The sequence below is a fragment of the Coenobita brevimanus genome, chromosome 57 (assembly GCF_032717465.1).
Source record: "Coenobita brevimanus isolate Jiangsu-jjx chromosome 57, ASM3271746v2, whole genome shotgun sequence".
NCBI classification, from domain to species: domain Eukaryota; kingdom Metazoa; phylum Arthropoda; class Malacostraca; order Decapoda; family Coenobitidae; genus Coenobita; species Coenobita brevimanus.
In genome coordinates, this window is record NC_137010.1 from 2,263,433 (window position 1) to 2,288,965 (window position 25,533).

The 25,533-nt window shown below is 40.0% G+C and overlaps 1 protein-coding gene across 1 annotated transcript; it reads left to right on the forward strand.

The window, feature by feature from the left end:
• Nucleotides 1-3,001: 3,001 nt before the first annotated feature.
• Sms (spermine synthase) lies at nucleotides 3,002-24,755 on the forward strand. Its single transcript, XM_080274365.1, has 9 exons — nucleotides 3,002-3,065; nucleotides 3,468-3,535; nucleotides 6,431-6,583; nucleotides 19,382-19,493; nucleotides 20,176-20,298; nucleotides 21,039-21,193; nucleotides 21,485-21,574; nucleotides 23,803-23,997; nucleotides 24,602-24,755. Exons 1-9 carry the CDS (start codon nucleotides 3,005-3,007, stop codon nucleotides 24,749-24,751), a joined length of 1,107 nt encoding a protein of 368 aa, XP_080130491.1. The 5' UTR covers nucleotides 3,002-3,004; the 3' UTR covers nucleotides 24,752-24,755.
• The last annotated feature ends 778 nt before the right edge of the window (nucleotides 24,756-25,533 follow it).

Below are 25,533 nucleotides of genomic sequence, written 5' to 3' on the forward strand. Positions count from 1 at the left end.
TCCTATTATACTAAGAAGACAAATGCCCCTATGATTACCACACACTTCTTTTTCCCCTTTTCCTTTGTACAAGGGAATAAACGATGGATGCTGGGTAGTATTGCCAATTCAGCATTGTTGGTACATGCTCTATAGAATTTCGCTTATGTTGAGGGACAGTTTTTAACGTGTAGCGGCAGGAAATCAAGCAGTATTGTAAAGATTTTGCTTACGAAGTATAAGAAATATTCTGGCGGTTTTATACCTCTGTTCTGCGATTTTCATATTACTAGCTTTTTTTAGAGCAAGTTTAGCGATTTTTTTTTTTTTTTTTTTTATAAATTTACCTCGGCGACAGGCGTTGGCAATGTTGAGTAGTCCCACGAGGCTCGGCTTGAGTGACGGCGGCTCATGAGACGCGCTCTAATTTTTAGCATAACAGTAACAGCAGGTCAGTGTTTTCGTTGTTCTTTTGTTTATTGACTAAACTTCGTTTCTGTGTGCTACTGTTAATAGCTAAGTGAAATTACGAGCCAATTAAAGCTTAATTATGTGGTGTTTTGAAGTCAGTGGTCATTTCCCAGTGGCAGTTTACAGTTCTTTATCGACGATGCTGTAGGTTGACAAGTGCTTTATGGCTTGTAATTATGGACAGTACGTTAGGTTATTTCATAATGACCTAGTAACATTGAAGTTGGTACATGTGTTATTGAGCCTACTTACTGGAGTTTAATTGGTATGTTTGACTCCATGTAGTTACGGGAAAAACCAGGGATAATTTTATAATTAAAAATAAAATGCTTGGTGATGGTAACTGTAAGATAATAACAATTTGGTGAACGAGGAGGAGGTCTCCCATGCATAAAATACGGTCAAACGGCAGGAGAGTTCCCATTAACAATTGATGGAAATGAATTATCCTTAATAATTATAAATTCTTTTATGACACCCAGGTTCTGTAGAAATATTTGTTACTAAGTATTGTATAATTTGTTCATGACACCCAATTTCTGCAAGAATATCACATTACCCAAGAGCACAAAGTTTGGTTTTTTGACTGGTGGCGTCAATTCACACCTGAAACTCATTTGTCCCCTAATTGTTCAGGTAGATTAGGTTTGGTTGACCAGGTTAAGTTAGAATAGGATAAATTGTTAGGTTAGGAAGGAAGAATGATTAGTGATAGACTGACTTCAGAGCTGAATCAACTGAAAAGTCCGACATGGCCAGTGGCTGCTTGCCACGGTTTGTGCACAAAACTGGTACGGTAGTTTTATAGTTGATGTCTTCAAAATTGTGCCTTTCCCCAACTTTTTAAAGCTATCACAGTGATAATTATAGTTTATTGAGAAAACAAATTGTAAAATTTATGCATGGGAGCACTCTTGCAGTTTCGCCAGATTTACAGTTGTATATTTTTCTCAGTAAATTACATAATTGTGGAAAGAATTTTGAAGGCATCAGATATAAAACTACCAGATTTACATGCAAACCATGGCAAGTGGCCACCCACCATGTTGGACAAGTAAGTTGATTCATCTCCAGAGTCAGTCATCAGTAATGGTTCGGCCCTGCCAGCCCAAAATAATATGGCCTAACCTAACACAACTTTACCAGACCTAATTAATTCAGCCAAACCTAAATTAATTTTTACCAAACCTGAACCATTTTGGGAAGAATGAGTTTCAGGTCCAAATCAACCCACTGCCCTCCATAGGATGCTGCCACCACCACCGTCAACAAACCTAACCTTTTTATCTTGAGTAAGATGTTAATTATGCTGAATTTGGGTGTCATGAGTGAACTATACAATCAGGGCAACATAAATGAAATTGTAATTTTGAAAGATAATCCCAGTTAAAAAAAAAATCATTTGTTAGTAGGAGCTCTTCTGCAGTTTAATGAACCATTTTGTCATTTTTATTTTTATTTATTTATTTTTTTTTATTTTTTTTTAAGCTACTAAGAAATGGAAGTGGACAAACTGCAGGAGCTCTAGTAGCAAATGATGGAAATTTTATGTCCCGGATTATCTTTCAGAATTGTGTAATTCACTTATGACACCCTAATTATGTGTAAATAACATTTATGTTACTAAAAGCAAGAATCCTACGGGTTCTGTAGACCCTGAATAACAGCACCAAGTTAGGTGGTGGACATACCCCTGAAGAAGGAAATGTGGAGTTAAAGGCACTCATAAATATATTAATAGGACTTACTGATGTGGCTTCATTGCTGTATGGCAGCCATCAGATCTAACCTGGGCAGTCTTCTAGAGAGAAATGGAATGGTCAAACTGCCCCTAACCACCATAATGTACCAGCAAGAGCCACACCCTTTAGGCCTTACATTGAGATGTTTCTGTTTTCTTCACTTTCTTAACTGAAGGACTTTTTAATACTTGCCAACATCAGACTATTTTATGCGGCTTAGAAAAGTGCCTTCAGTTACCTCCTGACTGCAAGAGGTCTTTCATATATCATTATCACTATTATCTGCTCCTTTATTGCCCTGTAAGGAGTGTGGGGACTTGGGGCCAGACTATTTACTCCCAACATTAAGGTGAGGGTGACAGCTTCACTTATCCCAGAGGAGTGGCATAAGTGATCAGTAAACCTCAACTGCCCCTCGGATTTACTGTAGATCTTTGCGGGCCCCTTTGAAGTGAAGCGTCTTCACCCACTAGACCCTCAGGTCTCATTGGGTTGTATGGTTACCACCCTGTGTAATAAATGGTTTACTGGGTTACAGTAATCCATTTGGCTTCTCACTCATAGTCACCTAAAGTCATTACTGTACTAAATTTATTTACAGGATAGTTGGCTCCCCCAAACCAGAGTACTGTACTGTACTGGAGAATAAATTCATTTAATGATAGAGGAAAAAAGCTGCCATCACAGGAAGAGTTTTAGGTGCCTCACATAGCTCCCAGTACTGTACAGGGAAAAACAACTGCGTCTTTTGCGAGCGATAACTCACTTTTGTTTAATTAATTATTTTTATTTATTTATTTTTTCAGAGAACAATGGCTGGTCACTCAGTACCCATTGACTTTCGGGTCAACCCTGCCAAAATATCAAATCCAGGTAACGTGCCTAAATATTTGCAGAAGTTATATGTCTACCTTAAATACCATTTGGTTTTTAGCTTTGATTTCTCTGCTACTAGTCTTATCCTAGCTCTTCTGTCATTTCTCTGCTGTTGAGGTCACACATGATCTGTTGAGCCATTCTTGCATTGTTCTAGTGATGGGTTTCTTTCAGTATAATAGACAGTAAGCAGTTTGGTATGATTATGAGATTTTGTTAATAGTTTGATTCAGTACTGTACAGGAATGGTATATATAATGTAAGTTAGCTGATTTATACAATAGTTGGGTCATACACTTCACCAAACTTATAAAAAAAATTAGTAGTGGTAGTTATTTTACTGTTAGATTTCTGTTGAATTAGTGGGAGTTGTAATTTAGTATCATACTTACTTTGCAGTGGAGAGGAAGACCTTGCTGCAGGATTTTGTGCCACTTGTAGAGCCATACACTGGACCGCTCACTGAGGTACTGTCCTTGTTGACTTGGATTATTTAACAGTAATTATTTGGAACAAGGCTGTCCCTGTGAGTTAGGTTAGGTTTATGAGAGTCATATTTTATATTAGTTTCTATTGCCCTCTCCTAGATGATTTTGGTATATACAGGTATACTGTACCTTTCTGTACCTAACCTTACACACCCGAACCTATAGAGGCAGTGTTGTTCTATGTGAGAGTATTCCACTGCTCTGTCATATCCTGTTACATTTAGAAAAGAGCAGTGCTGAATCAAAACCAAAAATAACATTTTTAATAAACCAACATGACTCATCGAAACCAAGTGTAATATTACTCAAGGGAGCAATGTAGTTGTGAATACAGTAATTGCCTGTGTTATTACATTGCTGTATGTAGCTTCCATGAGTAATATTGCACCATTGAGATGCTTTATTTGTTTCATTTCATTTATAAAGGCTTCAACATGCTTGCATGCATTGACCTTGATCACATAATGGCGTCTGTCCATGCTGCTCAGTCTCAGGCAGCCTCTCTGTTCAATCTCTTATCCCTGAGGTCGCTCAGTTACCTCGTCTCAGGTCCTTTTTGGTCTGCCTCTCACATCTCTACCTTCCTCTAATCACCTAATGTTTGCACTTCTCACTCTCTGCACCTTGTTGTCATTCATCCTCTCCACATATTTAAATCATCACAGCACCAGTACACTCCAGTCCTGTCCTACCTCTTAACTTTTCCATTGTAAACCTAGCCCCCCCAGGCCTTGCATTCAAGGATGCATTGCTCATCCACCTAATCATTGTCATTTCTGTACATTTGAGCCTGCAAATTTCTATTCCACATAACTGAGTCAAACCTATTTCAGTGAACCCCCTTATATGTAGTGCTGTATTTCTTCATTTCATTATTGCCGTTGTTAAGTGAAGACAAAGGGGAACTGCAAGGCTTGGTGAAAGATCTTGGGAGTTCGTAAGAAATGGATTCTAAAGGTGAATGTAGGGAAAAGTAAAGTTAAGGTCTTCAAGAGAAGTGAAGCCATGGAACGTAAAGTGAGGCTGGATGAGGAGGAAATGGAAAATGTGAGTACTGTACTTTTAAGTACTTGGGTAGTGTGATGAGTAAGGATGGAAGTTTGGTGAGTGAAGTGCTTGAAAGGGTACAACAGGGAAGAAAGGTTGCTGGGTCTTTGAAAGCAGTGAAAAGGTACAAGGAAATGAGCATGGAAGTAAAAAAAAAAGTCATTGCATGACATTATTGTGATACCAACTCTGACGTATGGAAGTGAAGCTTGGATGTTGTTGGAAGGACACAAGTCAAGAGTGAGAGCAGTAGAAATGGATTATTTGAGAGGAGCATGTGGAGTTACATGGAGAGACAGACTGACATATGAAGTGAAGGAGAGCTGTGGTGTGGATATGGAAGTGATTGAAAACATTAGGAGAAATATAGTACATTTAGGTGGTTTGGCCCTGTGGAGAGGATGGAGAGCGAGAGACTGATGAGAAGAGTGTATGCGAGTGAGGTCAAGGGGGGGAGAGGGAGGGGGAGGCAGAGGATGAGATGAGGGATGGAGTGGAGAGGTATATGATTTATATCATCATTGATGAAATCAGTAGGATAGAAGTTGTGGAAGCAATGAAGAAAGTTAAATTGGGGAAAGCCCCAGGAATTGATGAAGTGTGTGGTGAAATGCTGAAGTATGGGGGAGAGATAGTAGTAGAATGGATGTGGAAAATGTGCAGATTGGCCTGGGATGAAGGTAGAGTCCCGGAGGATTGGAAGTCAGGTATAATTGTTCCCTTGTACAAAGGAAGAGGTGAAAAAGAAGTGTATGGTAATCATAGGGGCATCTGTCTTCATAGTATAATAGGAAAAGTGTATGGTAGGATACTTATTGACAGAGTTAGAGAAAGAACAGAGGAATTAGTTGGAGAAGAACAGGGAGGCTTTAGGAAGGGAAGAGGTTGTGTAGATCAGATATTCATTCTTAGATCTTTAGTGGAAAAGTTTCTAGAGAAGGGAAAGAAGTTGTATGCGGCTTTCATGGATTTGGAGAAAGCATATGACAGGGTGGATTGACAAGGATTGTGGAAAGTATTAAGAATATATGAAGTAGATGGGAAGTTGTTGAATGCTGTGAAGAGTATGTACGATAGATAAATAAAGTTAATGCAGTAGAGGATTTGTGTTTTGACAACATGCCATCAGAACTTTATTAACATAACCAGACACCATTTTGTTTCAATTACAGCTACCTTCACATAATTTTATCCAGATTGAGAAACTTGTAAGTGCAGGGTTTCAGTATAGCCTCCATTATGCCTTTCACGACCAGAGACCCTTCCCAGAGTCTGGTGGTGGACTGATTAAATTGTAAAATATATCATACAGTAGCCATGGAGCTGCTGGGATTTTCCTTGGAATATGACATGTACAATGGATAAAGAATGTATTGGTGCACCTTCCCTGTGGAACAGTCTGCCACCATAAATGACGACTAGTGCAAATTGCCCAGTGATTCCACCCCACATTGGCAAATTTGCTTTCCTGAGGATTCAAAGTATTGTATGCTCATTACATTTTCTAGTCAGCTTTGTTATAAAAATATTTAGATGATAAGGGACACCGTGTGCTTTGTTGATGTTTGGATGGCATTGGAGCTCTCCTGTGCATTTTTTTTTTTTTTTTTTTTTTTTTTTTTTTCAGTGAATCAGGAATGCTTTCTGTGTATCACAACTTTTTCCATATGGTTGGTACTGTATTTTGGGAATGCTGGCTGATCAGCGTTACAGATAGTAATAGAATGGCAGCAAACAGTTTGTAATTTACTCTGGACTGCATATTTTAAAAAATAAATAGGTGGCTTGTAATGAGTACTTACTGTATGTCTGGGTGATTAATTCCAGGTATCAGCGTGTGAGCTACCAGGAGGGAACCACTCAGTACTGTATGCTTCAGACACTATGACGGTATCAATGAAGATGTACACAAATGGTCTTGTAACGGCCACAGTGGAGTATTACACAGACCAAGTCAACACTCACAAGATTGCCAATGATGTGAGTACAGTACAGTACACTGAAATAAATTTGTTTCACCCATATTAATGCAGATAGGCAGTTGAAATAATAGACAGCTAGATAACTGTGTTATGCTGGTAGGCTCATGAACAAAAATTGAATAATCAAGTAAATGTTGGAGCCATGTCAAGAGTTTCAGTCTACATAGAGGTTGGGAGGGAGGGGAGGAACCATTTAAAGATTCTCACTTGAAAAATACTTAGGCATCCTATGATTTGTTACCAGTTTTTCATTTGGTACAGTATAAACTAGTGCGGACAGAGAATTACTAATCAATAGGTTTAAGTTTAGGGCAGAACACTCAGTCTTGTTTTTCCTCCCCTGCCTTGCATGTTGTTGCCTGAAGTAGTCCAGAATATTTTTCTGACTGCGGGCTGCTAGTGCTGCAATATTTAAATTTCAGGAGGTAGAATTTCTAGTTACATTGCCTTATTACAACAGTGCTATGGCAATATATTGTGATGATGGAATAAAAATGTTTCTAGTGTATGGTAGGATGAGTGGCTGCAGGTGTGAGTTAATGGGAAGTGAATGAACATTTGGTGCTTATGTAAGTTTGATGCTGGAGAGTAACTGTAGAGCTTAAGTGTACAGTGTGTGATGGTTGTAAGCTTTTCTCTAGTTTCTTTATTTGGTGTTGATAGCTGTTTAAATACATATTCCTTAACCATTTCAATGTACTTTATATTCTGAAATCAAGGTCATCTCCCATTGACTCTAAATGGTCGTAAGTTTATTGTCCATAATCCTGTCCCAATTTGTAATATTGCATTAGCGTTCTTAAGATAGAGAAAAATTTAAAGGAAGGGAGAGACTAAGGATGAGATGGAGGGATGGGGTGGAGCAGTATATGAATGAGGAGGATTAATTAGAGAGAGGGGAGCTTTGTGTTGGAAGGCAGGGTGACGTGGAGGCAATTTGCTTGTGTTGTACCCTTCAGGTTTAAGGCATCTGGTTCATCATCATCATTATCATCTGGACCTCCTTTCCCATCTTGGGGCAGAGTTAGTAGCAGCAGCATCCAGACAGCCCAAATTTGCCCAGTCCAATGGGCCACACTTCCATTCACTCATCATTCAAGCCCCTGGAATCCTGGCACTATCTGATACACCAAAAACATTCACCACATTCTGTAGCTTCATATTAATGTATCCGATAGAGTCGTCTGGTTATAGATAATTTGCATGTGGTCTACCCTTCAGGATTAAGACATCTGGTTATAGATAGATGTTGTGACAACAAAGAATATCCCGCTGTACATGCCACATACTCATCTGCTTTATATTCAAACCTTTACAGCTGCATCACAAAGGCCAAACCATCATTATGCAGCTGTGTGCTGTACCACCTGTGCAGTATTAATTATATGTCTCCTTGAAGTCTAAAGTCAGATTTTTTTTTTTAATTTCCAGATTATTTTTTGAGACTTTTTGAACTTGTATAGTCTTCATTGATCACTTTTAGTAAGAGAGCCTTACTGAAGCAGCAAGACTGTGCTGCTGAATTACGTAATGTGAGACAAGAAGGTAAATTTTATTCCTAACAAGAATAAAAGGGCCTTGCTGTGGATCTAATTCTCTCTCTGTATACGGTATGTGGGAAGTTAGGTGTGGATGATGATGGTGATGTTTGTAACTTATGAATACAGTAAACCCTACCTGTAACAGATTAATTGGTGGAAAGCCAGGTTTGTTAAGCCGATAGTTCGTTATATCCAAGACTACCCCCTTGAGGTGGGATTTAAAGCACATTTTAAACAATTATATGAGCACAGAAGCAGACTAGTACTAAAAATGTAAATTACAGTACAGTATACTCATTTTACACTAGCGCCCTATAATTTCACCTTTTTGCAGCTTATTTCACAGCCATGTCATAGCTCTTCTTGACTAGTAGAGTACCATATTACTATAGTCTGTTAGTACAACCCAGCAGTCATGATGGGAAAAGGGTAATTTCAGGTCAGATGAGTAAAAAGGGTAGGAAACATTTGTTGCCACCCTTTGCACCCCATTTAATGACCATTGTAGTTGGGGGGGGGGGGTGCTTACTATCCACTCCCTCAGTGTAGTGTTGCTCTCTGGTGACTGCCCTTTCCTCTTTTCTTTCCTTCTTTCTCTCCTTCCTTCTTTCTCTCCTTCCTTCTTTCTCTCCTTCCTTCTTTCCTCTTCTATCTGTCTATGGCTGACTACACAGAGTGGCAAGCCAGGAGGTTTCCTATACACTAGGAAACCATTTACTACACTGGGTGGTAACCAGATAACCAAACTATGGCGCCTGGTGGTTTAGTGGGTAATTAAGGCACTTCAGTTGGATTGAGCACGTGTAGATTTATATCCAAGGGGTGGTTGGGGTTTATTGCTCATGTCATGCCACCCAGGGATGACTGAGGCTGGTCACTCTCATCTTAAATGTCAGGACCAACTTGCCTAGCCCTGGGCTCCCATGCTTCTCATATGGCAACACAGGATTAGAGGACGTATGTTCTCTATAGCTGATGAAAGTTCGGTGGGCTTCGTGGCATTCACTAAGTCCAATATCTGCTATATTGGTTCGTTTTAATGAGGGTTTACCATATATTGTAACCCTCTTTGATCAGAATGATGTGTTTTTCATTTCATTCTTGCTTTCTGTGGATGATTTTACATAATCGTAGGAAAACCCCATCTGTGGGTGAGAAAATATGTTAGGATGATATATCTTCTCACATTGAAGGACAAGAATCATCGTATCATTTATAAAGGCTCCAGTATGCTTGCATGCATTGGCTTTGGTCACCTAATAGTGGCCCTCCTTGCTATTTAATCTTTGGCAGCCTGCCTGTTCAGTCCCTTATCCCTGAGATCACACTGTGACCTTGTCCCAGGTCTCTCTCTCTCTCTCTCTCTCTCTCTCTCTCTCTCTCTCTCTCTCTCTCTCTCTCACTCACTCTCCCAACCCTACCCCCAACTTTCATATTTCTCACCTTCCACACCCAGTTGGCATTCTCCATTAAAGTACTTCACCTTGAAGATCTCCACAAAGCTGAATAAACTTGCCAGTTGCCAACAAGAACAGAATGAAACTTTCGTCCTCTGGCTTAAAGGGCTGAAGTAGCTTGATGTCCAGCTTTTGTGATGGCACAGTAGCTATGTTTTGTTGTCATCTGTCTATCTGTCTGTCTATAGCCTGACGCCCTAATCCCACAAAGGGTGGCTGCAGACAAAACGCCTCTGTCACCCACCATTGACTGCCGTCCCCCCAACTCACTCCCCCCCTCCCTCATATACCTCTCAACTCCATCCCTCCACCTCATCCTCGGTCTCCCCGTCACTCTCCCTCCATCACTTCACCTATATACACCCTCTTAATCAGTCTTACTTTCTCCACTCTCTTCACATGTCCAAATGGCCTCAGTGTTTTTCTCATAATTTTCTCAGTCACGTTCACATCCGCCCCACAACGTTCTTTTACATCTTTTATCAACCTGTCCCTCCATGTCACTCCACATGTTGTGCAGACCTAAAATGGTGCTGATGAGGAAATTACTATTTGCCTACTTATTTATTCTTAACCGTGGGCAGAGTGTGTCCTCAACTTAATCCTAAATCAGATGACATATTTTGTATTTTATTTTTACTATCCCCTGACAGTATGTACTCAGGTTAGGGGAGACCCTTCGAAATTGAGGGGATAGATCTAGCTTTCGTTAGCCCCGTCACTAGTATGATGCTGTCCTAAGCTGATTAAAATCGTGTGGCAGTATCAAAGATAAAATAAAAAAGCTCACTGGAAAGGAGTTAAGTAGATCTGATGTGGCCAGTAGTACAGTGATTTATTGAATGCAGTAATTGTGTGGTTGTGCATGAGGATAGTTGCAAGCACTGTGACAGTTTTATGCATGCAGTAATTGTATGATTCTGATTGAGGGTCGTGGTGTGTGAATAATGTAGGTGAGCCCTGTGTTATGGAAACACTGAATTAATCATGTTTATCCACTCTCTTTGCCTTCTCGTGCCAGACCGTAAGTGCCAGACCGCTGCATGCTCCCTCCATCTCTGCGTCTAGGCTTATGCACACTTGGCTTACCTACTCATTCTGTTACTGATTTTATTTTTCCTCCTGGATGCAGTGCACATATATTGCAGTACAGACTCTTAGATCCAAAAGCCCCATTAAAGAAAAATATCCATGTTCCATAATATTTTTTCATTTGATTGAGGGTGTTGCTATCACCTGTCCTTAAACAGTCAGTGTATATTTGAAGACAAAGCTTTATTGTGGATGCATAAAGACAGGTGATATTATATTACTTCTGTACAAGGTACTTTTTGTTTTCTGTTAATGGTGCTGCAAGCTGTTTATTCCATGATTTTCTCACACTTATCATAAAAACTCTACTTTTAGATTTATGTGTAAGTTGTTGAAACCAAACATTTCAGATCTAAGAGGTTGTACTGCATTTTCTCATTTTCTCACCTTGTGTTATGTTTTGTGTTATGCCAATGCAGCATTAAGCTTTGTAACAGTTGTACATATATTTCCTTCAAGCATTAATGTAGTGGGCTTCCAGTGTCTGTCCCTGACTTGTGAATTGCATACTGTATATGATGGGCAGAATGAAAAGTTTGTAAGGTAATTCTCATTACATAGTATGCAGTTTCATGAAGAGTATTAATATGCATAGTGCTGTAATGGAGCTCACTGTGCAATGATGTATAGTGCCATACACTGCCAGTTTCACATACAGGCACCAGTAGACTTTATTCTTGTATCAGTTATCTGCATAGTCTTGTGCATGACGTGGATGACTGAAGTGTACCATGAAAGATTTATATGAGCATAAACACTAACAGCTTAAGACTTAAAGAATCATCTTCCTGCAAGGTCTTCACATTTTCAGTTATGGACAGAAAGTTATAGAGTAAATTTATAGATGTCTCGTAGCTGGAAAAAAATAAATCTGAATAGACTAAGAGCCAGTAGCTGCAACAGCAGTGTCCTTAACCCGTACCATCCCATGCATTTTTGCAATTTTATACCCACCCAATCCCAGACCAAAACCGGAAAAAATTTTTATTGCTTAAAACAATCCAGAAGGACTTATAAATCATGGAAAAGCAAAAAAAAGTACTCCTTATAGGAGAAATAAGAGCAGGATAGCCATCTGTCGTGTTTTTAGCCCAGTTTCCCAAGCCGTGAACAACGTTTTCCCACCCATCTGGGCGGGATGAGAGAGAACCAGAGAGGAGAATAGGGGATTCCCCATTCTCAATATCCTTCTCCACTGGCTCATATTCCTCCCCAGAAGTCATCCAGGTCTTCATTTTCTGAAGAATCACTAAATGAAGGGACAGAAGGATCCATGTGACAATTTCAACAGCCTCCTCCAGCCCAATGAGGCGGAAAAATGGCGTGATTTTCGCGACATACTGACACTATGACGGACAGTGGCAAACTTATGTTATCCAGCCATGCAGAACCAAACTCATACTATAACTGCTTGGACACAGTGTTGCCAGTACATTAAGCTACTCCTTAGCAAAAAATCAGCTAGAATGAATCAGTTTGAAACGTGCTACAGTGCTCGAATTTTGCTGTCGGCACCATCACGTCACTGGGATTGAGACGTTTTGTACTGTCAGCACCATGCCAACAGTGGGATTGTACAGGTTAATGATACATATATGGTAGTCATGTGGCAGGCAGTAGAGGTTGTACCATATTACAAACCTGTGTATCCCCCTGTACATGCTTTTTGGACTCATCACTACAAGAGATGATGCTAGGGAGGGATACCTTCTTGTGGTTGCACTGATACAGCTGGCCAGCCGGTTATATAAACATCCCTCACTTCCCTCTTTTATCTTCTGGGGGGAGGACGGTGGGCTGCAGGTGAAGGCCAGCTCCCACTTGCAGCCTACTGGGTTCACATATAGATGTACCTGGAGCCAGAACACCTATGAGACAACTCCCCAAATTTGAAAAAGACTTCTAAAAGCTGGGGGTGGGGTGGGGACAGAGACCATCTTTGTGAAGGGATTACCATGTCACATTAAGAGGTCTCCCCATAGCCGACAAATTATCTGGCAGTAGCAGGAGTACAAAAGGATTAAGAAGACATTGTAGTGAAAGGATGATTGAGAATTGTGTGCAGTGATGTGATGATAATATCTCACCATCCAAATACTAATCATCATTACCAGATATCTTACCAGTCAATTGTTGATCATCATTACCAGACACTAAACACTTCTTTCCATCTGTGCTTGTTGAATTTACATAATTTTTCTACCTTGCTTTACATCTTACAGCCATACTTATATAAATAGGAAGGCACTGCATGTAACATGTAAAACATTACTTTTTTATTATTTTATTTATTCTCTCTGACAAGGAGATTATGTTTTCTCCCCTGTTTGTGTGTTTTTTGTTTGTCAGCAGGTTTACTTAAGAACAACAAGAGATATTTGGACTGGATTTGGGTGGTAGATAGCCCGTGTCCCAGGGAACAAACAGTGAACTTATGGGACTGATCTGAATCATATTACAGATTCTGGATCCAGGAAACACTCGTTGCAAAGCCCTAATCAGTGATGAGAAACCCTTACCCATTCTGAAGAGTGGTTTGGAAATTGCATTGTTCTTGTCAGAGATGTGCTCCACTGGGTGCCCCTCTAGTTTATTTATTTTTTAATAGGATTATTTTTCTGCCTGACTTAAAACCTCGTGGCTATACTGACATATCTAGGGAAGAATGTGAATACAGTGATCCCCTGTTTATCGCCAATAATTGTACCGCACCTCATGCGTGATAATGAAATTACACGATAACAAAAGCACAGAACCTGTGGGATTTATCCTAGTTGGTACTGGGTACCCCGCTTGTAAACCCAAATTTTCTCTGTTACAATAATTTAGACCCACTAAATACATGCTGTTATGGTAAGTATCAGAAATTCACATAGACATCATTAGGTTAGCAGAAAATAATGGACCCTAAAGTCCTCACTCCACCATAAGGTCCTCACCCTGCCCTAAGGTTCCTCGCCCTGCCCTGAGGTGGGAAAGGAGGTCATGATGATGATGATAATGATGATGATCACACAATAAGGAAGAAACACATACAGTACCTTAGAGTATAGAGACCTAAGTTGGGCTTGAGTTAAGGGGTTATAAGGCTGGTGGGGGTGGAGCGTTAGTGATCTTCACCATCTGGGATTAACTCCTTGAGTCGGACCTCATATTGAATTCCTCAGTGCCATCAGAAACCACAGATTTTGCACCATCATCGTCGGCAGAAACCAGCACAGGTGCGCAGGAATGATGGTTTTTCGCCGAAAAATGCCCAATAATGACAGGAGTGCAGATTTTCATCTGGCATTGATAAGGAAAGCTACAATAACCAAGTACAGTATGCAGTAAACAAGGGATCATTGTATATTGTATTCTTTGCCTTCAGCTCCCCTCTTGTCCCATGAAGGGAGGATATTGGAATGCCCAAGGGCATCTTCAGCCAACAGTCCACCAGATTCACATGCAGATGAACCAGGGGGTCACAACAAAACCAGCTAAATCCAGTTTTGTTTATGGCTTTTATGCTGTTTTTATTGCAGTGTTCTGTTAATCATTCAGGGTTACAGCAGTGTGTGTGTGTGTGTGTGTGTGTGTGTGTGTGTGTGTGTGTGTGTGTGTGTGTGTGTGTGTGTGTATGAGAGAGGGGGAGAGATTAGTGTCCTGCAAATGTTGAAAGTACAGTATCATTTGCATTGCTGTGAACATTTAGCGCCTGACAGGACAAGATGTACAATTTGTAAATTATGATACAGTTTACTGGTTATTTTTTTATTGTATTTCATGGCTTTTAAGGCACTTCCCCCTTTAATGTTTTGTGTTCAGTTAAGTTTTTGGCCATTTAGCTTGAAACCCATCCATGAATCAGACTTTATGTATCCAGAATTCAGTTTTAAATCTATTGCTTCTCAGATAGTGTTGAATTCATCATAATTAGTGAGGGTTTCTGGCTGTACTTAAGTTTCATGGAAGTAAATGTTACTTGTTAGTGTGCTCTTAATTTTTTCTGCTCATTACCATCTAAATTAAAGTGCTTCTGATGCATTAGTGTCTCTTAAGCCTTGAAAATGGATATTTATCTACTTACTTATAGTTTACACCCTTCATTGTGGAGGAGTCCATGAACAGGTTACCTCTAATGTACTCTTGCCAACGATAATCTTATCGCCTTTCATGCTTCTCGCTCCATGGCTTTGAAAATCAGTCTTGTGATTCTGTAGCAACTAACAATTACTGTATTGCTTTATTTAACTGTAGATCAGTGCCATTAGCATCATTTGTTTCAGGTTCAAGAGGCTAAATTTTAAAGATCATGGAGAGAAAGACAGAAGTGACAGGAGTTTAGTTGCTGATAGTACAGTACAGTAGTGGACTAGGTTAGCCTAGTCTCAATGAGAGCAGGGCACCACAAACAAATATTCACTTCCACAAATGCAAATCCGCAAACTTAAATCATTACCTTCCGCAACCACAAATCTGCAAACTTCTTGAATGTTGTAGTTTCATAAATGCAGACGCAAACCATTTGTATCTCATTCATTACCACAATATCTGTTTCATTTTATTCCAGATTCCATTAGAGGGTTTTATTAACCCCTTCACTGTGGCTAAAGTGACGAAAGTGAGGCCCCTGTTGCAGCAATCCACCCAAAAGTTTCCCATTTTTTATTCAATAATTTTCATATTAATACACAAGATAAAAAAAAAAATACATGCACAAGAAAGATAAAACCTTCTGTTTACCTATGAGCACTCCAGTGAATGTCTAGATGCTCCTACGCTGTTGTAGAGAGAAGTGGAAGCAACGTTATTTTTGGTGTTTTTGTGTGTCGCTATTGCCGTCCACCGTCCTCAGTGACCTCCACCATCGGCCACCACCCTTCACTTGACCTCCACACACCATTGTACATGTCACTTAGGTTTACCATATGGTGTATGTGTCTCTTAGCACTTCAGTATCATTGTTTTACAGGCATTGTAAAGTAAAATGGTGTTATATTGAACAGTGAAAAACTTATCAGTAATAGTAAATAATGCTAAACTCAACGAAGTATATTTATATAGCTTACACCACCTTCATTTTCCTTATATTATATTCACTTACAACTAGTTTCTTTCACTTATTTACATTTTATGAGTAACTTTTCTAGAAATTGACGAGTGTTTGAATTTCATGGTAGCAGTCTCCCAGACATAGCCAACATGACACTCTGAGCACCATGTTGTCACTTTCCTTCATACTTGTTCAGGCCTGCTGGTGTTCATGCAGATGTAGGAGGAAGCCAAAGTGATGAACTAGCAACCCTAAGCATGAGTGGATGAATACACAAAGTTCTCAGGGCAGAATACAAGGTGCAATTTTTAAAATAGAATTGTGGATTTTAAAAGGAGTGCTACAGTCTATCAATAGGTCCATTCAGAAGGAATGTAGCAGTTAAGGGGTTAAGTTTAGGATGATATTTTAAATAATTGAGGCATTAAAAATCATCTCTAGTTTCTCATCCACTACAATTATATCTTTATTTACTCTATTCTGACTATCGATTGGTGACTTTATGGCGTTTGGAGATTGCCTGTAGTACTGAATGGGATATATAAAATTATAGTAAAACCAAAATATATATTTTGGATATTATTATATTAGTATATCAGACTGTTTTTATTACTGAACAAGGGTAAATCATTCACTAATATACATAAATGAGTTAAGTTATTATACTTCTCAGCTCACATTTGACAAGCTGACACACCAATCCACAACTATTCCTCAGCTCTAACCTCCTCAGTCAGAATCGGACTCCTCCAGCAACTAAGACAACTCCACCTTGAGCAGGTCCATGTTGCCATTCATAAAAACAAACCGCTCAAAGTTCTCAGAGGTCAGGCCGGTTTGCGGGCAGGTGGCAGATTTGCATTTGCGGAAGTACTTTTGCAATCGCAAAACCACAAATTTGCATAAAATTTGTTGCAAACATGGATCCGCAAATAAAATCACACTTAAGCAATTGCAGGATTTGTGGTTTGCAGAACTGGTCTCAGTGCTTGGCTACCCTAGTTTTTGTTGCTTTTGGAAATATTGCTTGTTTTTGTGGTGATACTGTATGTGCACAGATGTGGGCACAAACCCTCAGTTAGGCTGTGATAAAGAATAGAACCTGGTGGTGATGAAGGGCTGTATTCTCATTTTGCCTGATTTGGAGATATACAATACCCCTCTGTCTTGGTGGTTTGTTAGGAATGATATCTCACTGTTCTTCTGTTTGTTATTTGTCTGATTGGTGCGGTTTGGATGAAATAACAGAAAATATTAAAGTGTAATGTGTGCTAAAATAATCCTGAAAGGAAGGGATAGTAGAAAGCCCTGTAAGTGCATGAGAATAATGTGTGCAGACTAGTGAGGGACAGGACCTTACCCTCCTAGCTGAATGCTGTTTTCCAGCTAGCTTAGGAGACTTCCCAGCACCTCTTCCATATCAGTATATTTCTGTATCTGGTGTGCTTATATTATGTCTCACTGATGCTGTCTATAATAGTAAGAATAAGTAGAAAGTTGCCATATGTGGGGGCTTCAGGGCCCATTGTGTGGATTGGTATAGGAAGGTGATTTTTGTTGGGGATGGTTGTGAGAGGATGATACCGTGTGGTGTGGTGTCAGGTGGTGTGGCTTTGCTAAAGTATGTGGGCATGAAGCACAATTGTGACAGACGGGGCTACTGATAGAGGTGCTCCCACATCTAATGTTTCATATGGTGTATACAGGTGTATGGATAATAAGATGTAATTTACACAGAAAACCACTGTGGAAGAGCTGCTTCAAGCCAAGAATACTGCCCTAAGTACAGCCCTCTCCTGATAAGGGTGTGGAATATCACTCATGTGCAGCTGAGGTAGTAGCAACAATTTTGCATCACTAAGCAAGAGTTTTTGCTGAGTTTATTAACATTGCTGTTACTTTGACTGATGCAGGAAACAATTTTGTGACACTAAACAAGAATTCGTGCCAAGTTTTCCAATTTTAACATTGATGTGTGTGTGTGTGTGAGGAAAAATAGTTGATCCTTTTTAATTTGTCTCTACATATATATCATATTTTTTATCTGAATTGGAACTGACTAACAGTTAAGAGGTCAGAGTGAAAACCTGGGAGAGGCCTTCATCCTATATTGGACAGATGTAATCTAAGCCTCATGGCAATAAACTAATTCTCATCTTACACCTTGAATGAAATGATGTATTTGTGGTTGATTCTTGCTGGTTCCAGATGATTTTATTTGGCTTGAAGTGGAGGGTTTGATATAACTCTCACCAACCCCTTCACTGCTTGGGCACTGAATTATTTGTCTTGTAGTTGCAAGAATGAAGTGAAAGTGACACTCTGACTGAAGGAGTTAATGGTTTAAATGCTATACAGTTGGATCACCACTTAAGATAATTTGCAGGAGTGGGAGGAGGTGCTGGAGAGGGAAGCCCTTCATGTGGTGGCACAAATGTCTGGTTATACAAGCATCCCTTAACACCCACCCTGTCCCCCAAAAGGAGGATGGTGCACTGAAGAGATGGGCAAGTCCAGCAAGAATTTTTTTTTTTTTTTTTTTTTTTTTTTTTTTTTTTTCCCCAACAGTTATTTGGTTACAGAAGTCATGGACTTGATTAATCCAGTTAAGAATAAGATACCTCCTCCAAACTATGCAAAATATTCTGTTCAGTAACTAGTGTTGAAGGACTTGACACAGAATGGTGGTGGTATTATTATTATTATTAGTAGTAGTAGTAGTAGTAATAGTAGTAGTAGTTGCAAGCCCAGGCTCATCTAACTGTGAACTCAGTGGACTGCAGGCTTAAAGTTGCCATCCTCGTTTTGGGGGGAAATTCCTGAGGAGACATTTGTATAACAAGGCAGTGGGTCCATTTGGTTGTAACAGTGTCACCACATGATAACATCCCATACCAGCACTAAGAGATTCAACAATAGGCCTTCATTTGGTGTAAAACTCTGGCTATTTCCTTTCATCTAGAGGTGGGGTTAGAGGAGAAACAGAGACTATAACTACCAAGTGTACATTCAAGTTTCCGGGATACTAGCTTTGCCGAATATTCCATCACATACCTCTCACTGTCCTCTGCTGCTTAAACTTCCTAATCTGAGAAAGGCTTGGTATGTTTCTCTGCCCATAGATGGCTTTCTTTTGTATGAAGTGTCTAGTGAGAAAGTAACAAACGTACTGTAATTGTAAAGTGGATGTTGTGTAATACTAGAGGAACTTAAAACCTGAGAGAGTATTTGAGATCTATTTATCACGCTTTTCTAGTTGTGACTCCCAGGTTCACGTGAATGGGAGTCCAACTGTACTGTATTATTAATCCCATAAGGTTGCAATGAGAAGTTATGATCATCATCATCATCCTTTTTAAAAAAAGGATGATCATTTGTGGAAACAATAGGTTAGAACAACCATTATTCAGGTTTAATGAACTGTGTAGATCTTATACTTTTCAGTATATGTGATAACAGATGATAGAAAGAACAATAGCTTTTACATCTAGTATGTAAATGAATTTCTTCAAATGGCTAAAATCTATGTTAAGTATTGTAATGTCACTTAGGCAATGCTTAGTGGAATCACATTGTAGAACTCTTAATCATTTAGTAACTTAACAGACTGATAGACCAGTAGTAAACTAACTTACAAAAAAAAAGTAGCTTTAGTTGGCTTTCCCTTATAGGATGGACGTCGGCTAGAGAAACAGTTAAGGGAGAAGTTTGATTGCTCAGTGGTGAGGGTCCTGCCAGCAATCAAGCGGGCCCCTCATGTCAACCCATACTTCACATCATCTGGTAAGTATTTAAGTTGTTGTCTCTTTTTATGTGTTAATTTGTATTTATGTATTTATTTATTTTTTATCCAGTGCTGTATCCCATTAGCATGATGTACCGTATTTGATTTAATCTTATCAAATTAGCTGGTATTAGCCGGAGTAAAATACAGGAAGTATCAGCTGCTGTTTAGGGGTTAAGATATTTAGTACTTTTTAGACATTGGTGTTTCACTGTGGCAAGGAGATTTGTCTGGCATAACCTACAGTAAAACACTAGGTCAGCAGCTATCATTTAGGAGTTAAGGTAGAACTGTTAGTCAGATAGTTGAATATCCCTGAATGGTTAAATGGATTAGACTAAAAATGGGAAAGGATATGGAGGTAAAAAGTACTGGTGTTATAAATGAGTTGTGGATGGAAGATCAGGATAATATGGGGTGGATGTGATAATGGAGGTTTAGGGAGAAAAGGAAATTAATGAAAGAAAAAATAGTTAGATGAAGTAGTGTACTAGTATGTATGGCATAGACTAGATTCTTGCAGTCTTTTTGGATTGTAGTGTGGACTTAATTATAAAAAAAGTGAAAATAAAAGGCAGTGTATAAGAAGGACTTGTACTTTTCAATTCTAATTGAAAAAAAGAAAAAAGGGAGGGAATAATAAAGCTAAAGAGCATGCTGTAATTGTTAAAACTTTTTCAGATGACCGGTTACTGGAGTATGATGTTACGGAGGTGGTGTACGAGGAGCAGTCTGAGTTCCAGAAGGTGCAGATCTACCACACCAAGAGCTTTGGCAACATGCTGGTCCTGGATGAGCTGCAGAGTAAGGAGATAGCTTTAGTGGGGGAGAGAGAAGTCCATATTCATTCATTCATTATCTAATCCAGTGTTGCCCCATGAGGCGCGTAGGGGCCTGGCGTTAGGGAAGTTGGTACTGACATTTATGATGAGAGTGGCCTCACTCATCCCTGAGTGGCATTACGTGAGCAGTAAACTCCAACCACCCTTTGGATATAAACCTGCACTGGCTGAATCCGATTAGAGCTCCATAATTACCCACTAAACCACCAAGTGCCATAATTTGGTTATACTGTATGGTTACCACCAAGCATAGTAAATGGTTTCTTGGTGTACAGGAAATCATTTGGCTTGTCACTCAGGGTAGAGTCACCTGTAGACAGAAGGAAGAGGAAAGAATGAAGGAAGGAAAGACAGAAGAGGAAAGATGGAAAGAAGGAAAGGACAGGCATCCAAGAACACCACTACATCGAGTGGGTGGATGGTGAGTGCCCCCCACCAACCACTGAGATGCCCTTATAAGTGTCCAAAACATTTTACCTTTCACTGTGGTAACCTCTTTGTAATGTAGTTTATTTTTGGTGCTACCAGGCTATTTAATTAGATCTCCCTGTTAATGGAGGTTAAATGATGGCTGAATCTAACCCCTCCTCTTTGAAAGTCTCTTATCCAAAGGCAGTGAGAGTAAAATATTAAAGATGCCCTTACAATGAATGGGTTGAGGTTAGAAGGCCTACCACTGTACATGACTTCTCTTCCCCTCAGACCTTTCCGAAAGTGACCTACCATACACAGAAGGTCTGATGAACAAGGGGCACGAGGACTATGCAGGGAAGGAGGTGCTCATACTGGGTGGTGGAGATGGGGCGCTGCTCTGGGAATTGCTGAAGGACGAGCCCAAGTTTGTCACCATGATTGATGTACGTGTCTATCGAAGTTTATTTATTGTACAGTAATTCCTCTTTATACTTAACCTTGTTGGTAGTTTACTTATGCTATCAAATCCACACTAAGTAGCAGATTGAATAGATACTGTTGTTGCTTAAAATGTAATGAACTTTAGTTATAAAGTAGTCTCCTTGGTTACTAGTCATTTTGAACTTCCACTCTTACTGCATGTAGTTATCAACTTAGTTGAAAATGTTGAGGTTCTTCCTCAGGCTAGAATAAATGCATTATAATTACCATTTATGTGTTTTTTCCCATTGCAGATTGATGACGCTGTGATGAAAGGATGTCGTCAGCATATGAAGTCTGTGTGTGGTGACTGTTTGGACAAGTACGAGGGTGACAACTACAAGGTACCTCGTCATTTTCGTACACTTGACTTTATTATCCCATAGGGTGTGATGAATTTCCATGAGCTGAATGGAACCATAACGTCATCCATCATATGTGTAGTTCTTTACTCTTGTCCGAAATGTTAATATTGACAGATTTTAACGTGATCGATTCTCAAGACTTCTTTTCAGCCATTCAGTACAGTGGTCTTATTATATTCTTGCTACAGTCAGACAGCTTTATTATGCTTAGAAGAGTCCCAGTAATAAAAGGGTACTAGCTGAGATTCAGCTGAAATGTGATCCAGGGCTGTAGTTGCCATCCACTTGCAACTCACCATCCTCCATTTGGGGGATAGGGAAGTACAGTAGTTGAAGGATATTTGTATAACCAGGCAGCTCCATCACGCACTTACATCATTGCCATCTCATGAAGGATTCTCTCTCTAGCACGAATGAAGAGATTTAACTACTTAATAAAATTGTGTATCAGTATATGTTTTTGAATGTCTAACTTTTGCCAGTTCCCTGATCTCAAATTTCATCCAGTGCAACTGCAACAGAAACACCTGCCAGATAGATTTATCACTGTGCATTATCCCTTCAAGCTGATTTCCGTTGTGTGCATTTACTCTGTGCTCCTTATGTGTCAGCAGCTAGGTTGACAGAGGGTTAGTGCCCCTCTCTGAAAAACAACTAACTCAAAGTCAAGCAGCCACCCCTTGTGGGATTGTAGGATTCCAGGGGCATGAATGGTGAGCGAGTGCGTGTGGTCCCTTTTCACTGGGATACTACTGATTAGTTCTCTTTGATTAATGAATTATAGTACTAGTAGTTTTGTTTTTCGTACTCGTTGTACCGTACTTCACCCCACCTGTGGTTGGGGAATAAAAGGCAGGCTTAATAAGGATGGGGGTGATGGTGATGATGAGATAGTTAGTTTTTGAAGGCTCCAACATGCTTGCATGCTTCAGCCTTGGTCACCTAATGGCAGCTGTCTGTGCTGCTCAATCTCTGGCAGATGTGCTATACAGTCCCTTATCCCTGAGGTCTTAGTGACTTCATCCCAGATCTTTTTCTTTCTACAGCTCACAACCCTACCCCTAACGTTAACACTTTTCACTTTCTGCACCCAGTTATCATCCCCCATCCTCTCCACATGCCCAAACCATCTCAATCCACCCCTTCTCATCACAACACCAGTACACTCCAGTCCCTCAACTCTTCCATCATAAACCTACCTCTCCAAGCCTTACACTCAGGGATGCACTGCACATCCACCTAATCCTTGTCATTTCTGTATGTTTGAGCCTACGAATATCCTCTTCTTTTACTGCCCAAATCTCACTACCATACAGCATTACACTAACATATGCTGCTCACAAAGATCTCGTAGCACGAAGGGAGAGCCCTCTCAATGTCAGGAGAGGCAACAGTTCCTTGAACTTCTTCCAACCACTCCTCACTCTAGCCGCAGAGCTAGCTTCAGCCACACCTCCAGCATAGAACATGTCTCCCAAATAACAGAACTCTTCCACACACACAATAGGCTCACCAGCAAGTTCAATCCTTTCACGCCTGACAATCCCCATCTGCTCTCCCTGACACACCGCACACATGAAATCAGCATTATCTCGCAATGTGCCTCTAATACCACTACATCTGTTATGCACCCACTTATCACAGACACTGCACAAGATGGAATTACTTCCCATGCCCTTTTGGCAAATTGCACTTGCCCACTCTCCCTCCCCTTTGACGGTACCATCACCAGCCCTAGATAACCATCACTTTTGTTTTCAGCATTTACTCTTAAGCCCTTGTGCCCCTTATGATCTCTCCACTTCCCAAACCTTTCCTCCACCTCCCTTTCATTTTCTGCAGTCAACACCACATCATCAGCATTCCACATCTTCCACGGGAGTCCATTTCAGAAGTCATGTGAGAGGGCTGTAAGTACTGTGATAAACAACAAGGAGCTCAAAACTGACCCCAGGTGCACACCAACATTCACCGTTCACGGAAAACTCGTCACTCAAGTCTCCATCGCCCTTACTTGGGTACGAGCACCCTCATACATGCCCATAACCACCCTAACCAGCCACTCCTTGATCCCAAGCTTTCTCATTGCCCACTTTACCACCTCTCTAGGGACTGTCAAAGGCCTTCTCCAAATATATAAGACAGTACATAGATAGATTGATAAATAGACCTTTAATTCATGCACTATATCAGTTATTACACTTCAGGTCATTGTAGGAGATGCCATAGCCCACATGCGAGACTACATAAAGGAAGGCCGGAAGTTTGACTATGTGTTTGGTGACCTGACTGATGTGCCCATCTCGCCATCGCCACGGGGGGAACTCTGGGACTTCATGCACACCATCATCAACCTTGGTACCAAGGTCGTCAAACCTGGTACTGGCAAATATATGACTCATGTAAGTTTATGTACTGTATTTTATCTCAGTTAATAATGGTGAGCAGAAACAACTAATCCCTTGCTTCCCCCGAGTTGTATGGATTCGAGGCTAATTTGCTATAGTCCTTCATAAGAATGAAGGCATAATGGGTCATTTGGCTTTGCAAATGCCATCAGCATGAGGGCATACTTTGTACTTTATTGCACCTAACACCAGAGAGAATCAGTCAGCTAAATGGGGACACATTTTGTTGAAGGGGTTAGAAACCATCTCCATTGACTTCATCAGCCCAAGGATGGACTTTATTTATTATTTATTTTTTTTTTTCAAGGTAATGTAGGACAATTTAAACCCACCATTTAAGTGACGTGTTTTACTTATTTGTACGTGCTATCAGACGACTATATTCAACTAGGGAGACTTCTGTTACTGAAGGGGTTACTCAAGACTATATGTACACTCTCCTGTGTATATTTAAAAGAAAAACATCCCAGGCTGAATAAAACCATCATTAGAAAACAAAAATAAAATGGGAATTATTGTATTTTCTGGGATTTAAGGGGTTAAAATGATGTGTCTCATTGGTTGAAGTGTTTAATGTCTGTTGTTGTAACCATGACAGGCCATCGGAATCCAGTGTGAGGGAGCCCTGAAGATGTTTGAGGGATTGTTGGGTCGGCTGGAGGTGCCGGTCACCCACACATGCACCAGCCACTACGTCCCAGGCTTCATGGAGAAATGGTGCTTCTATCAGATCACAGTTAACGCTTAGCACTCGTCTTGCACTCTCCCATCATCTTGTCTTGTTACCAGTGAGTTCCTAGAAGAGCCATTGTTATTATAGTGCACTACTTTTGTGCCTAGAAGTTATCCATTGTTAGTAGTTTAGATTTTTTTTTTTTTTTTCCTCCATTAAGTTGCTGATGAATAACCTTACTAGTGGTTCATTATAAGGATTTGTGGTCAGATCTCTCTCTCTCTCTCTCTCTCTCTCTCAGCCAGAATACTTTTAAAGTTGTTTCACATAAAGTAGCATCTGCATGCACACATCAAAGACTTTTAAGTGAGGTCATCTGTAACTAGACTCTCCTCACTTTAACTAGGTGTAAAATTGTCCTTTCATCATCATGAATGTTGAGCTGTGACAAAAGACCAATGGCAAAATATGGTACAGTACTAGTCATGGAGAAATGCTAAGGAATAGATGGCATCATAGTATTTTCATGTATTGCCATTGAGCTACAGAAAAAAGGATGAAAATCTCAGCCTAGTTAAAATGAATGAGATGCAGAAGGAAGCTTTAGTACTGTACTGAGATTAACCCTCCTGGACTGGTATTTTGGTGTAGGTGGTAGGAGTGGCTGTACTGACATTCTGGTGTAGGTGGTTTGAATGGCCTACACCTTTCCAAATTGGGGGGGGGGGGAATGATTGCAATAATGGTACTGTTTAATGTCAAGAAAAAAAGATGATAAATGTCTTACAGGACTCAAGAATTCTAACATTTTCTGGAGGACCAATAACATGTTTACTCTCATATTTTTACTAGTTTGT

Bases quoted from the DNA above. Each gene is read 5' to 3' on its own strand.
- Sms (XM_080274365.1), top strand. From the start codon at position 3,005: ATGGCTGGTCACTCAGTACCCATTGACTTTCGGGTCAACCCTGCCAAA. The intron at 6,584-19,381 runs GTGAGTACAGTA...TTTCCCTTATAG, and splicing joins CTCACAAGATTGCCAATGAT to GATGGACGTCGGCTAGAGAA. The intron at 21,194-21,484 runs GTACGTGTCTAT...TTCCCATTGCAG, and splicing joins AGTTTGTCACCATGATTGAT to ATTGATGACGCTGTGATGAA.